Source organism: Indicator indicator, chromosome 2, assembly GCF_027791375.1.
Source record: "Indicator indicator isolate 239-I01 chromosome 2, UM_Iind_1.1, whole genome shotgun sequence".
Lineage (NCBI taxonomy): Eukaryota > Metazoa > Chordata > Aves > Piciformes > Indicatoridae > Indicator > Indicator indicator.
The window spans coordinates 40,724,988-40,737,434 of NC_072011.1; the positions used below are offsets into that span (position 1 = coordinate 40,724,988).

General features: G+C 44.4%; 1 protein-coding gene across 1 annotated transcript in view; it reads right to left on the reverse strand.

Annotated features, from left to right (window-relative positions):
* ZNF318 (zinc finger protein 318) overlaps nucleotides 1-11,868 on the reverse strand; it is a 29,291-nt gene extending 17,423 nt beyond the window's left edge. Inside the window, exons 1-2 of the mRNA XM_054399136.1 lie at nucleotides 11,500-11,868; nucleotides 6,156-6,301 (exon numbers count right to left, since the gene is read on the reverse strand). Of these exons, the coding sequence (XP_054255111.1) occupies nucleotides 6,156-6,301; nucleotides 11,500-11,868 (515 nt within the window). The remainder of the gene's footprint in view (nucleotides 1-6,155; nucleotides 6,302-11,499) is intronic.
* Nucleotides 11,869-12,447: the final 579 nt, after the last annotated feature.

Genomic DNA, 12,447 nt, shown 5'->3' on the forward strand with positions numbered 1-12,447 from the left:
GTCCACTACAGACTATTGCGTCCTTGAGAGAGGGTACAACGTGGTACCACAAGGACCATCCCAATTCTTTCACCAATACAGAACCCATGAATTACTGGAATCTGCAGTTTCAGAGAACAGAACACAGACTACACAGACATCACCCTAACACAGGGTCTCTGCAGAAATATTGTCTGGACTTTGGGATTGGGATTAACTTCAGATGAAAGAATTGGTGAGATGGTTTGTATAGTTTATGCCAGCTCAGATAGTGGAATGTCTTAAAAAAACTGACAGAGGGAAAGAGAAGACAGGGAGAGGAGTAAGATATATTCTTCATTTTGATAGACAAATTCTGGAAGACAAAAACCCACTAATCTGTTGAACACTAAAGTTGCCTAGGCAACCTTGCAGTCACAGGCCAGCAGCATTCAGTATGCTTACTAAGACAAGGGCAGGAGGCCAGCTGCCCAAGAAACTCAGGGCAAGTTCTTACAGATGTTTTATGATGGACCTGCACAGGGACACACACCCTAAGAAGTTCACCTGGGGCATTGTGGTGGGTTGAAATTACCCCCCCAAAAAATGGAGAATTACCCCCAAAATAAATCACCAGACTAGCTCAGTTGGTTTGGAAATATAATGAAGCTATATTTACAAAGCAAGCAAAATCTAGAAGTGTAAAATGCAATGAATATGTACAAAACATATTTATATATATTTACAATTCAGAGAAACACAAATACAAGGATCCCCTTGTACAGAATCACCCCCCTGGACAGTCCAAGGGCATTGTTCACAACCTCCTCCCCTCCCTCCCTCCTTCCCAATACCTCACACTGTAGTCAAAACAGAGATTATCCTGGCAAAGCCATGAGGAGAGAGAGAAGTTGCAAGCAGAAGCAACAGAAGGAGAAAAAAGAGAAAGAACTATCCATGCAACCAAGTATGAGCTATTCAATGAAAAAATGGAATGATATATACTTATCAGTCGTCATTGTTCTGTGTCCAATAGTAATTTAGTTACCTTTTTTTTACTCAGAATCTTTGCAGTTAGGAACTAGGCTAAAGTTCCACCTTCAAACTGTAACAGGCATCCTGAAAATCCACTACTGTAGAAGGATCCAAACGCATCCCAGATTTTCATCCTTCGGTATTTTTTTCTTTATATGCTAACAAACCTCTCTACCATCCCAAGACCTTGAAAATTACAGAGAATAATGTGTAAAAGTGATTGCTTGAAACCTCTGACTAGTAAGCAAAAATAGCTGACAATGACTACATTCAGAATTATTTGTTCCAATTACTTCAAAATTTGAAGACATATCTTCAGAAAACATTATTCTTTCATTTTTTTTTCTTGAATGAGAACACATGCCAAATAAGAATGTGATATGCTCGGTATTAAACCAAATCATGACTCACAGTAAGGACTACTATAAAGCCCAGTGGCAGGTATATAATCAATGTTCTAGTACCAGAGTAGTCTTTCAGAGAAAGGAAAAAAAAAAAAAAAAAGATGAAAAATACACAAATACATGTTCTTGATCAAATACAAAATGTCTTTTAAAAATAATCAAAATAGCTAAACATTACAAGCCAGAAGAAGGACCTCGAAAATTTAGGAAAAGCTTAGTTACACACTTTAAGCTTCCACAGAGTGTGCACCACTCAGACAAATGCATCCAGCAAAACCAAACTGGATAAAAAAAAGCCTTCAAAAAAATTCTCACATATGTACACTACAAATATATGGAAAGTCACTTGAAAACTGTGGTCTATACAGTCTCACTTTCTCTCATTCTGATTAATCTGTCCCTTTTACACCTTCTCAGGAGTCTATTCTGACCGTTTGGTTTTACATCTATGGGTCCTGTAACAGAGACAAAGTGGAAGCTCTTTGTCACTTTCATTCTTACATTAACATAAACTTCACTGTAGCTGATATTACTTCTTAACCATGCATCATAAACAAAACCAGGTTAAATATAAAACCACACTGGAGAAAAGGAAGCAATGGGACAAACAGCCCCTCATCCCACATGTTCTTAATTTCCCAGAGCAGTGCCAGTTTTCCTACATACTATTTAAAACCACTACTCTCCACAGGCATATGCACTCATTTCATTCAGAAGACTGCAGACTTACAGGGGATTTAGAAATTGAACACTGATCCTGACCTGTTGCCCTGAAGCATGCTGTGAACTCTGCAGCAAGGCAAGGTCTCACAGAGCTGAGCCAGGGGCCTCTGAGGTAATAGGAGACAGGAAGGTAGCTCCCATAAATGCCTTGGGAGCCGTGGGGTGTCCCTCTAAGGTGACATGGCCGACAGCCCAGCTGAAGTACCTCTACACCAATGCACACAGCATGGGCCACAAACAGGGAAAGTTGGAAGCTACCCTGCTACAGGAAAACTGTGACATAGTGGCAGTTACGGAAACCTGGTGGGATGAATCCTGTGACTGGAGTTTGGCTGCTGATGGCTACAAGCTGTTCAGAAGGGGCAGGGGAGGAAGAAGGGGTGGAGGTATTGTCCTCTATGTAAAGAAGTGGATAGAGTGTGAAGAGTTGTCACTAAAGAATAGTTAGAAGCACGTCAAAAGCTTATGGGTAGGTATTCTGGATCAGGACAACAAAGAGAGCCTTATGTTAGGAGTCTAATACAGGCTGTCTGACCAAGCGGAGCCTATTGATGAAGCCTTCTTACTCTAGCTTGAGGAGACATTGAGATCACCGGTTCTCATCCTTATAGGGGATTTTAACCACCCTGACATCTGTTGGAAAAGTAGCATGGCTAGTTGTAGGCAATCCAGGAGGCTCCTAGAGTGTGTAGATGACAACTCCTTAAGACAAGAAATTAACAGGAGGAGATCATTGTTGGGCCTGTTGGTCACAAATGCAAGTGAAGTCAAAGCCGAAGGCAGCCTGGGCTGCAGTGATCACGCACTAGTGCAGTTCACTGACCTAAGGGGTACGAAGCCCCTGAGAAGCACAGTTGGGACTCTAAATTGTAGGACAGCAAAATTCCAGCTCTTCAAGGAGTTAGTAAATAGTACCATGTGGGAAATGGTCCTCAGGGACAAGGGAGTGGAAAACAGTTGGCAGATCTTTAAAGATGCTTTCTATAGAGCACAAGAGATCTCAATCCCCACATGCAAGAAATTGGGCAAGAAGGGCAAGAGACCACCATGGCTAAGTTGAGACCTGCTGGTCAAACTTAAGGGCAAATTGGCACTACACAGGAAATGGAAGAAGGGACAGGCATCCTGGGAAGAGTAGAGGGATGTTGCCCAGTTGTGTAGGGATGAGGTCAGGAAGGCCAAGGCACAGCTGGAACTGAACTTGGCAAGGGAGGTGAAGAAAAACAACAAAGGCTTCTACAGGTATACTAACTAGAAAAAGAAGGTTAAAGAAAGCCCTGATGAGCAACAGTGAGGAACTTGTATCAATGGACGAGGAGAAGGCTGAGATTCTCAGCAATTTTTTTGCCTCAGTCTTCACTGGCAACCCCTCTCCTCATGGCTCTCTCGTTGATGGCCCACAAGATGGAGACCAGGGAGACAAAATCCCTCCCTCCATAAGTGAAGACAAGGTGCATGATCATCTGAGGAACCTGAAGATATACAAGTCCATGGGACCTGACGAAATGCATCCCAGAGTCCTGAGGAAATTAGCAGATGTAGTTGCTACACCACTCTCCATGATATTTGAAAAGTCCTGGCAGCCAGGTGAAGTCCGTGGGGACTGGAAGAAAGGAACATTACAGCCATTTCAAAAAAGGGTAGAAAGGAGGACCCTGGGAACTGCTGACCTGTCAGCCTCACGTCCATGTCTGGAAAGATCATGGAACAGATCCTGCTAGATCCCATGCTGAGGCACATGGAGGACAGGGAGGTGATTCAAGACAGCCAACATGGCTTTGCTAGGGCCAAATCCTGCCTCACCAACCTAGTGGCTTTCTATGATAAAGTGACTATATCAGTAGGTAAGGTATGACCTATGGTTGTGATCTAGTTGGACTTCTGCAAGACCTTTGACACAGTCCCCCATAATATCCTACTTGCTGAGTTGGAGAGATAGGAATTTGATGGTTGGACTGTTCCGTGGATAAGGAACTGGCTGGATGGTTACGTCCAGAGGGTAGTGTTCAATGGCTTGAAGTCCAGATGGAGAGCAGTGACAAGTGGGACCTGTACTGTTGAATACTTTTATCAGTGATATAGACAGTGGGACTGAATGCACCATCAGCAAGTTTGCAGATGACACCAAGCTGAGTGGTGCTATTGATACACCAGAGGAATGGGATGTCATCCAGAGGGACCTGGACAAGCTGTAGAGGTGGGTCCAGGTGAACCTCATGAGGTTCAACAAGAGCAAGTGCAGGGTCTTGCACCTGGGCCAGAACATTACTATCAATACAGACTGGGGGATGAGATGATAGAAAGCAGCCCTGTGGAAAAGGACTTGGATGTGCTGATGGAAGAGAAGCTGGACATGAGCAGGCACAGGTGCTTGCAGCCCAGGCGGCCAATCACATCCTGGGCTGCATCAAAAGATGTGTGGCCAGCAGATCCAGAGAGGAGATTCTGCCACTTTGCTCTGGTGAGACCTCACCTGGAGTATTGCACCCAGGTCTGGAGCATGGAAGGACATGGACCTGATGGAGAGGGTCCAGAGGAGGGCCATGAAAATGATCAGAGGACTGGAATACCTCTGCTACAAAAACAGGCTGAAGGAGCTGGGGCTGTTCAGCCTGGAGAAGAGGAGGCTCCAGAGAGACTTAATAGCAGCCTTGCAGTACCTGAAGCAGGCCTACAGGAAGGATGGAGAGAGACTGTTCACAGAGGCCTGTAGTGATAGCACAAGGGGCAATGGCTTCAAACTGGAGAAAGGCAGATTTAGATTGGATGTTTGGAAAAAGTTCTTTACTATGAGGGTAGTGGAACACTGGAACAGTTTGCCCAGAGAAGTAGTTCAGGCACCATCCCTGCAGATATTCAGAGTGAGGCTCAACAGGGCTCTGGGCAGCCTGATCTAGTTGAGGATGCCCCTGCTTACTGCAGAGGGGGTTGGACTAGATGACCTCCAGACCTTCCAACCAAGACCATTCTATGATTCTATGACTCTATGATCCCAAGAGAACTGAGGGAAGGGTGTAGAAGTGACAGTACTGAAAACTAAACTGTCATTTGGTTTTCTGCACCTGCTAAAGCTTAACAGTTCTACAGTTGAGAAAGACCAGAAATTGACTTACTCAGCTCACTTCCCTCTTTTTCAACTCCTCTTCATTTAACTGCTGGAGATACTTGTATCACGAATGGAAGTTACAATGCTTTCTTTTGGTGCTGGATGCTTAACTCTGACCTGAACCTGAAATTGAATGCTCTGGAACACAAACTATGCCATCTTTAACTGCAATTCAAGACATAAGAACCATTTTATTTCCATGAAGCCTTCTGATTTTATTTCTTTTGACAGATCATACCTGTTCTCCTTATTGAAGGCAAAGATTTCCAAACAGTATCTACTATTACTTATACTTTGCTGTTCACAGTAGTGTTTTTAACATAAAAGACATCTCTTCATTAACTATGTTGCCCAAATTCCCATCAAGGGACCTGAAGAATTCTAACACTTATTTAATCATGTATAAAACTGTCTGACTTATGTTCCCTTCTTTTCTGCAAGGTTGTAAAAGTAGTAAATTTTCTTCAATCTACACTAGAGCTTTCTTATGGAATATTCTCAAAAATCAGGAAAGTAGATTTTCCCTCCCATTAAATGAGGAAGTTGAAGCTTTACGCCATCCATAAACAACTTTGTAAGAAAGAGAAGAAGATAGCTGAAACTGTGAAATGGCAAAAGCAGCAGCTGCTTCCTGTAATATTCCCTGGGTGCTTTTAGTTTATATGGGTTTTAGAAGCAGCTGACAAAAGTCAAAGAAATATGCTTAGTTACTATGAACACATGCAGTGACTTTTGTTCAGGAATCCCCTGCATCACAACTTGCTGGAGGCTAAGGAGTATTCCAGGGAAGCATCACTACATACTTGCCCTCTTACCCTCATTCCCTGGGCATTCATTGGGCTAATGAGATGTTCGGTCTCACCCAGTACAACCATTCCCATGTTCTTACTGTTTCAAACACTTCAATTCCCATCTGCAGAGGACCATACCTGTCACTTAGGTTATCAACTGGTGAGCCCAGTCTATCAGACAGCCTCCTTCGCTCTGGTGTGCCAACGCAGTACCGGTCATTACCCACTGTGATCCGCAAACTCTGTTCCAGTGAAGATTCCGAACGGAGACTTGGTGAACGTCTCTGTAAATTGAAGAAAGAGTGGAAGCCCATCAACCAGGGAATTTGAATCTCATTCACAGAAAGGCAAGTGACAGCTGTGCTTAACATATAAAACTTGGGGTGGATGGATCAATTAAAAAAATAAACCAGAAGAACAATTGTTCAAAATATTTCAATTGTCTTTAGCTACTAAAGAAGTGGGAGGATATTGACTGCATTTCATATCTCATCCCAGCTGCCATTAACACAGTCTGTAGTTACATTACCTAGAACAGAAATTTTCAACTCATAAATGCATTTCATAAAGCATCATTCAGCAAAGTGGAAAAACAAGAGAAGTTCAAGAAGTCCCAGATTTGCCGCTGTCCTCCCTTCTTTGTAGAGGAAAAGCAGCTAAATAAATATTGCATTAAAAATAGTGCCAGGGATTTCTTAATAAAAGCATTTGGATTTCTGTATTTTTCCAACTTTTGCAATAACATGAACCAGTGTAAAATAAGATTTTCCTAGTAGTGGTGTTTTCTATTTTTTCTCATCTTTTGCTGCTTTCAGCTGAGAAGCACAACACAGTACAAAACACACCAATGACTATAGAAACATCTTCTATAATAGAATTATTATCATTATTTATTATTGGTAAAGCAAAATCAGAGATAAGTAAAGTTGCCTTTGAAAAAACTACAGCAGAGCAGGCCTAAGCTAACTCAATACAGAAAATGTCATTACTGAAATTATGCTCAAGTAGTTACACCTCATATCATTCTATAATAGGGCATTAGACTATAGAAATCGTCAAAGGGGAATTCCATAAGAAACAGAGGAGACTGCCTGAAGACTTATTTGTTTATTTTAACCCAATGCAATTTAGATTCTGCTTAACATGAAACAATGAACTATCTTCAGTTCTGTCAAACCAGTCACACTGCATATTGCTGTCACTGTTGAGAACTGCAGTAGCAAGCAGCAGGTGCAGTGTTGTCTACATCCACTGTAAGATGCCACAGATTCAGCTCAATCCTCCAACAGACCAAAAGAACCCTAAGAATAATCCTTAACAAAGGAAAAGAACTCCCTCAAAATTTTGCCTGAACAAAACTTAACTGCAGCACAAATCTGCAGTAATTTGTTGTTGCTTTGTACATTGTGTACATAACCATGTCCTAAGATAACCTATTAGCTATTTCTGCTTTGCTCCGTTAATCTGAATCCCAGCATTTATCAGAACATTTAATTACTTTCTAAGACCTATGTTGTATAGCACAATATAATCCCGCAACAACCTGTCTGAGGTAGAACATACACAATGTGTATGTGTCTCATACAAATACACTCTGAAGGCTCACATGTGCCCACTGGAATACTGAATTTTGAGGGCTGCCTCAAAAAGTGATTATCTTAAAGGGCATCTTCTTGCCAAAGAGACTGTCAGCAAGCTGGACACACAAATTACAACCATCTCCAGCAACTGGAGACAGAGAAGTGATGATTACATCTCAGAACAAACCTCTGGGCAAAGGAAAGAAATAGTTTACCTTTAGAAAGTTTGGGATGTTAAGCTTGCTTATGACTGCTATAGAGATTGCCCAGAGATAGCAGTTACAGTGGTACACCTTTGAACTTCACAAATCTTTTGCTTTCAGTTCCAGAAATTCCACTTTGAACAGCTTTTTCATTTGGACTACTGAGCAGCACCACTAGTCATTCCTATCTATGAACATTGTACAGCATTTTCGTTCCTTCATGCTCTGACTATTTTCACAGAGTACCACAAAGAACCTGAGAGAAACTAAAAAAAGAACAAGCATCCAGGTCAGCAGGAACAAATAAAAGCAACAGGTGTCAGGCTTGCAAGAACAAATGAAGTCCACCAAAATCTCTTACTGCATAATCCTGATCCACCTCTCCTCTATTACTCACTTCATGCTCTTCCAATTCCAGCAAAGTTTTCCCCAGCTACTAAGAAACTAACACCATCCATACTTGCAATGTCAAGCTCCAGTGACAACCAGCATCCCACTTATGCATGAGAAAACAGGTAACAATGCTGATAACTTGGGAACGCATGCACACCAAACCAATAAAACACAGAACAACAAAAAAAGCAACTCTCAGAATAAAAAAAACGGACTAAGAACTTTTTAAGGCTGCTCCTTTCCATACTCCCATTCATATGAAGGGTAGGGACAATAACTTAAAGCTTGTACTCAAAAGTTTTTTACATTCTAGACCCATGCCCTTATTCCATCAGCATCTTCATTCCACATCCTACATCTTCCAACCTTACACACACGCTCCCTTCTTCCAAGTCCTCCTTCCTTGCTGCAGCTTAAATTCCTCTTCTACACTCCTGTGTCTGAATCCAAAGTGCCACTTACTAAAATTGTGTAACTCTCCACATTCTGTATCCTCAAAATTCTGCTGAAGTCTTAAACCATATAAATCTGAAAAAAAAAAAATCTTAAAACTTTACCTGATCATGTTGACCAATATATCTGTCGTCTGCTTTGTTTTGGTAACACTTTGTTCCACTGTTTAGAAAACATCAGCATAATCCCAGCTTTTACCTTTTTCTAATTTTGTAAATTTCTAAAAGGTAAAATCAACCTGTACATGCTTATGATTTATAGCATCACTTTTAAAGAAGTAGTAGTATTGGTCAAACACCTTTTGGTGGACAAAAATTTCCATGAAAAAAATGTTCACAATGTACACTCTTAAGAATTACACACATACAAGAGATGGCATAGTATACTACATGTTAAACAGCTCTATTTGTCTCAAGATCCCTCTTGTGAAACCTGCTTCCCACAGAAAGGTTTTCCTTCAATGCAGTATTCTTGCAAATAAACAAATAGTCTGTTTGGCTCAGTTTTCAGCACTATCTAACTTGCCAAAGCCTTATTTCCAGGATTAGTAATTTTCTTCTCTGAAATTAGAATAAGGAAGAAACACACCAAGAATCTGCAACAATTTGCTTAGATGACTACTATACCTTGAGCCAGAAGGCTGCAAAATAACACTGGAAGAATAACATTTGTCAAGAATAACATCTGTGTAAAGTAGAAGCTTTTGGTGGTTCGGGATTTTACCTCCTAAAAGGAGAGTCAGAGGCTTCCAGACAAATATTCCTAGGTCAGATTTCTCCAAGTCTGAACCATCAACACATTTGGCATTGAAAGGTTGTTCATAAGAAGGACAGAGAACTGTTGGAGTGAGTCCAGAGAAGGGTCACAAAGATGATCCTAGGGCTGGAACACCTCTGCTGTGAAGACAGGCTGAGGGTTGGCCATCCTAGAGAAGGCTCCAGAGGAACCTTATAGCTGCCTTCCAATACCTGAAGAGATCCTACAGGAAGGCCGGAGAGGGACCTTTGATGCGGGTGGGGAATGGTTTTAAGCTGAGGGTGAGTAGATTTAGACTGAATCTTTGGAAGAAGTTCTTCCATGTGAGGGTGGTACAACTCTGGAATAGGTGGCCCAGGGAGGTTGTGGACGCTTCCTCCCTGGGGGTGTTCAAGGCCAGGTTGGATGAGGCCTTGAGCAGCCAAGTATGGCCTTTTCCAACCTAAGTCATTTTATGATTCTATTGATTACAACTGGCACAATTTTACACCCTGTCATGGATACAGTGAAATGGCAGACTGACTGATGTCAGTTTAAGAAAGTTCTGCTCCTGTATCCCAGTTTGTCATCCCCTCAGTTGTGACCATGTGACCATCCATTGAGCTACAACACAAACTGAGATGAATCAGATTTAAAATTATCTCCTTTTACATAATTAATTATTTTCATCCTTGTCTTACTAGCATGCAATTTGCAGGGCTACTCCACAGACAACTTACATGACTGAGATATTGGTGGAATACAGCCTAAAAACAAATGGTCAGAGGAAAGTTTCTCAGCTTGGCTTGGGTTAACTATCAAATATAACATGATCTTCGCATACCTTCATGACAGCTCACCTTTAAAAAATAAATAGTGACAGTAACTGAATTTTAACCCCACTGAACTCATCTTTGAGCTCCTCTGTGGCTACAGTACCGAAGAAATCTAATGAAAACCTATATCTCCATAAGAAAGACCCCATTCTCTCTTGGGGTCCCACCAGGCAATGAATTGTAGCAGGCTATATTTTTGATCAACTTTCTGCCACACCATTTTCTCATATCAGCTCACCTTGCAATTTCACAAATAAAAGCGTGAGCACAAGGAAGGGGCCACAGTATACTGCAGAGTGAGAGGAAAGAGTGTACCACTCTTTTCATTTGTGCACATGCTGAATTGAGTGACCATGGCACCACAGCCTAAAACATCCCCATATAAAAATTTCTTCTTTCAGTGCAATACAATGCACAGAGAACCTACTACATACTATGGGTAACAGTTACCAGGCAAGATAATCATTGCACTAAGGAGTTACAAGAGAAAATTTAGATCAATGAATGGCACTTGCTCAAAAACGTAGTAGTTATACACGCTGGTTTAGTGCAATGGTGTCTGCATCCAAGATGTTATTAGTTCAGATGTCAAACTAGAGTTTCACATGCCCAAATCAGATTTTTGCCAAGGCTGAGCGAGAAGACTGTAATACCTCATGCACAGCTCCAGCACAAAACACTGCCTACCTCTCAAAGATACAAGATCTCTAACAGTCTTTGCACACTCGTAACAGCAGGAAGAATTCAAAGTACTCGTCAAATAGCCTATTTAAAAAGTTAATTTCCCACAAAGTAAGTGATAATTATTGAATAACACAAATCAGTGTCAAATGGAGGAAAGTGACTAGTTCCACCCCTTTGCCTTAGCAAAAGATATCTTTGAGCCTTATCTAAAATGGCTGTAACCGATAAAACACAAATAAGATGTAATGGAAATTAGAGGAAAAACATTAATTAACATGAAAATTAATTGTTTAATTTCTCTCTCTACGGAACTTCTCCCTCTGTACGGGCAGAGCTCGGGGCCGGTGCAATTCTGCAAGGACCCCTGGCCCCACTGCCTCCCACTCTTCCGCCGGCGGGGATACGGGTCGACCCCTGGGCACAGCCAGGGGGTTTGGGTACCGCACGTGCCGGAAAAGACACCCTCCGTCAAACCGCGGGACTCGGCGGCGGCCATCGCCGGGAGCCGCGGAGGCGCCGGGGACCCCTGCGGCCTGACAGCTCATGAGGGAGGGGGTAAGGCCCGCATCAAGACGCCTCAGAGCACGGCAGTAGTTACCCGGCTGCTGCTGCCGTCTCCGTGCTCGCTCCCCCGGCGGCACCGGGTGCCCCCGGGTCCCGGTCCTCCGGGCGGCGATGGTAACCTTCTGCTGCGGTGCGGCGACGGGGATCGGCGGGAGGCGCCGCGGTGGCCTGACGGAGAGCGGTGGCGACGCGGCGGGGGACGGGGCGAAGCGGAGCGCGGAGGCGAGGAAGAAGCGGCGGAGACAGGAGCCGCGGTTGGCGGCAGGGGAGGCCGGCCACGGCCTGGCCCCGGACCCGACGTACTGGAACGGGAGGAGCGAGATCCCGACGAGCTGCTCTCTTTCAGCCGGTGGTAGGAAGATGAGAACGAGGGACCCGAGCGGCCGCTACTGGAGCGGTACATGATGGCGCCAGCAGCGCGGGGGTCCCGGTGGCCTGCGCGGGTACCCCAGCGCCTCTGGCCCGCCCCCCACCTCGGGGCTACCCCCCAACCCTGCACCCCACCGCGCGTGCGCGCCGCCGGCTGCCCTGCGCGCGCTCCCGACCCTGGCACGCCGGGGCCCGACGGGGGGGCGGGGTGAGCCCAGGCCGGGAGGGGGAGGGGCGGGGGGCGTTGCTTGGGGACGCTCGCACAAAATGGCGGCTTGTGTGCCGCGGTCACATGAGGAGCGTTGTGCTGTCGTTTCCTCTCTAGACGCGCGTGGTTCCCGTGGGCGTGAGTGGGACACGCTCGGCAGCGCCATCCTGTTTGCTTGGACTCTGAGGCTTCCCGCTGTGCTATCTCAGCCCGCCCGTTTGTTAGAACGGACGGGGCGAGGGCGGTGAGGAGGGGGGGAGTACCGCCTGAGCAGCTGAGGAGGCCGTGGGAGTCCTCTGGCTCCCGGAGGCTGAGCGCCGAAGCCGAGGGGCGGGACTTGCCGCAGCTTGTTGTGCTTGCGGCGACGGCGGCACCCTCTAGGTTGAGCCCAAAAGCAGAAGAGCT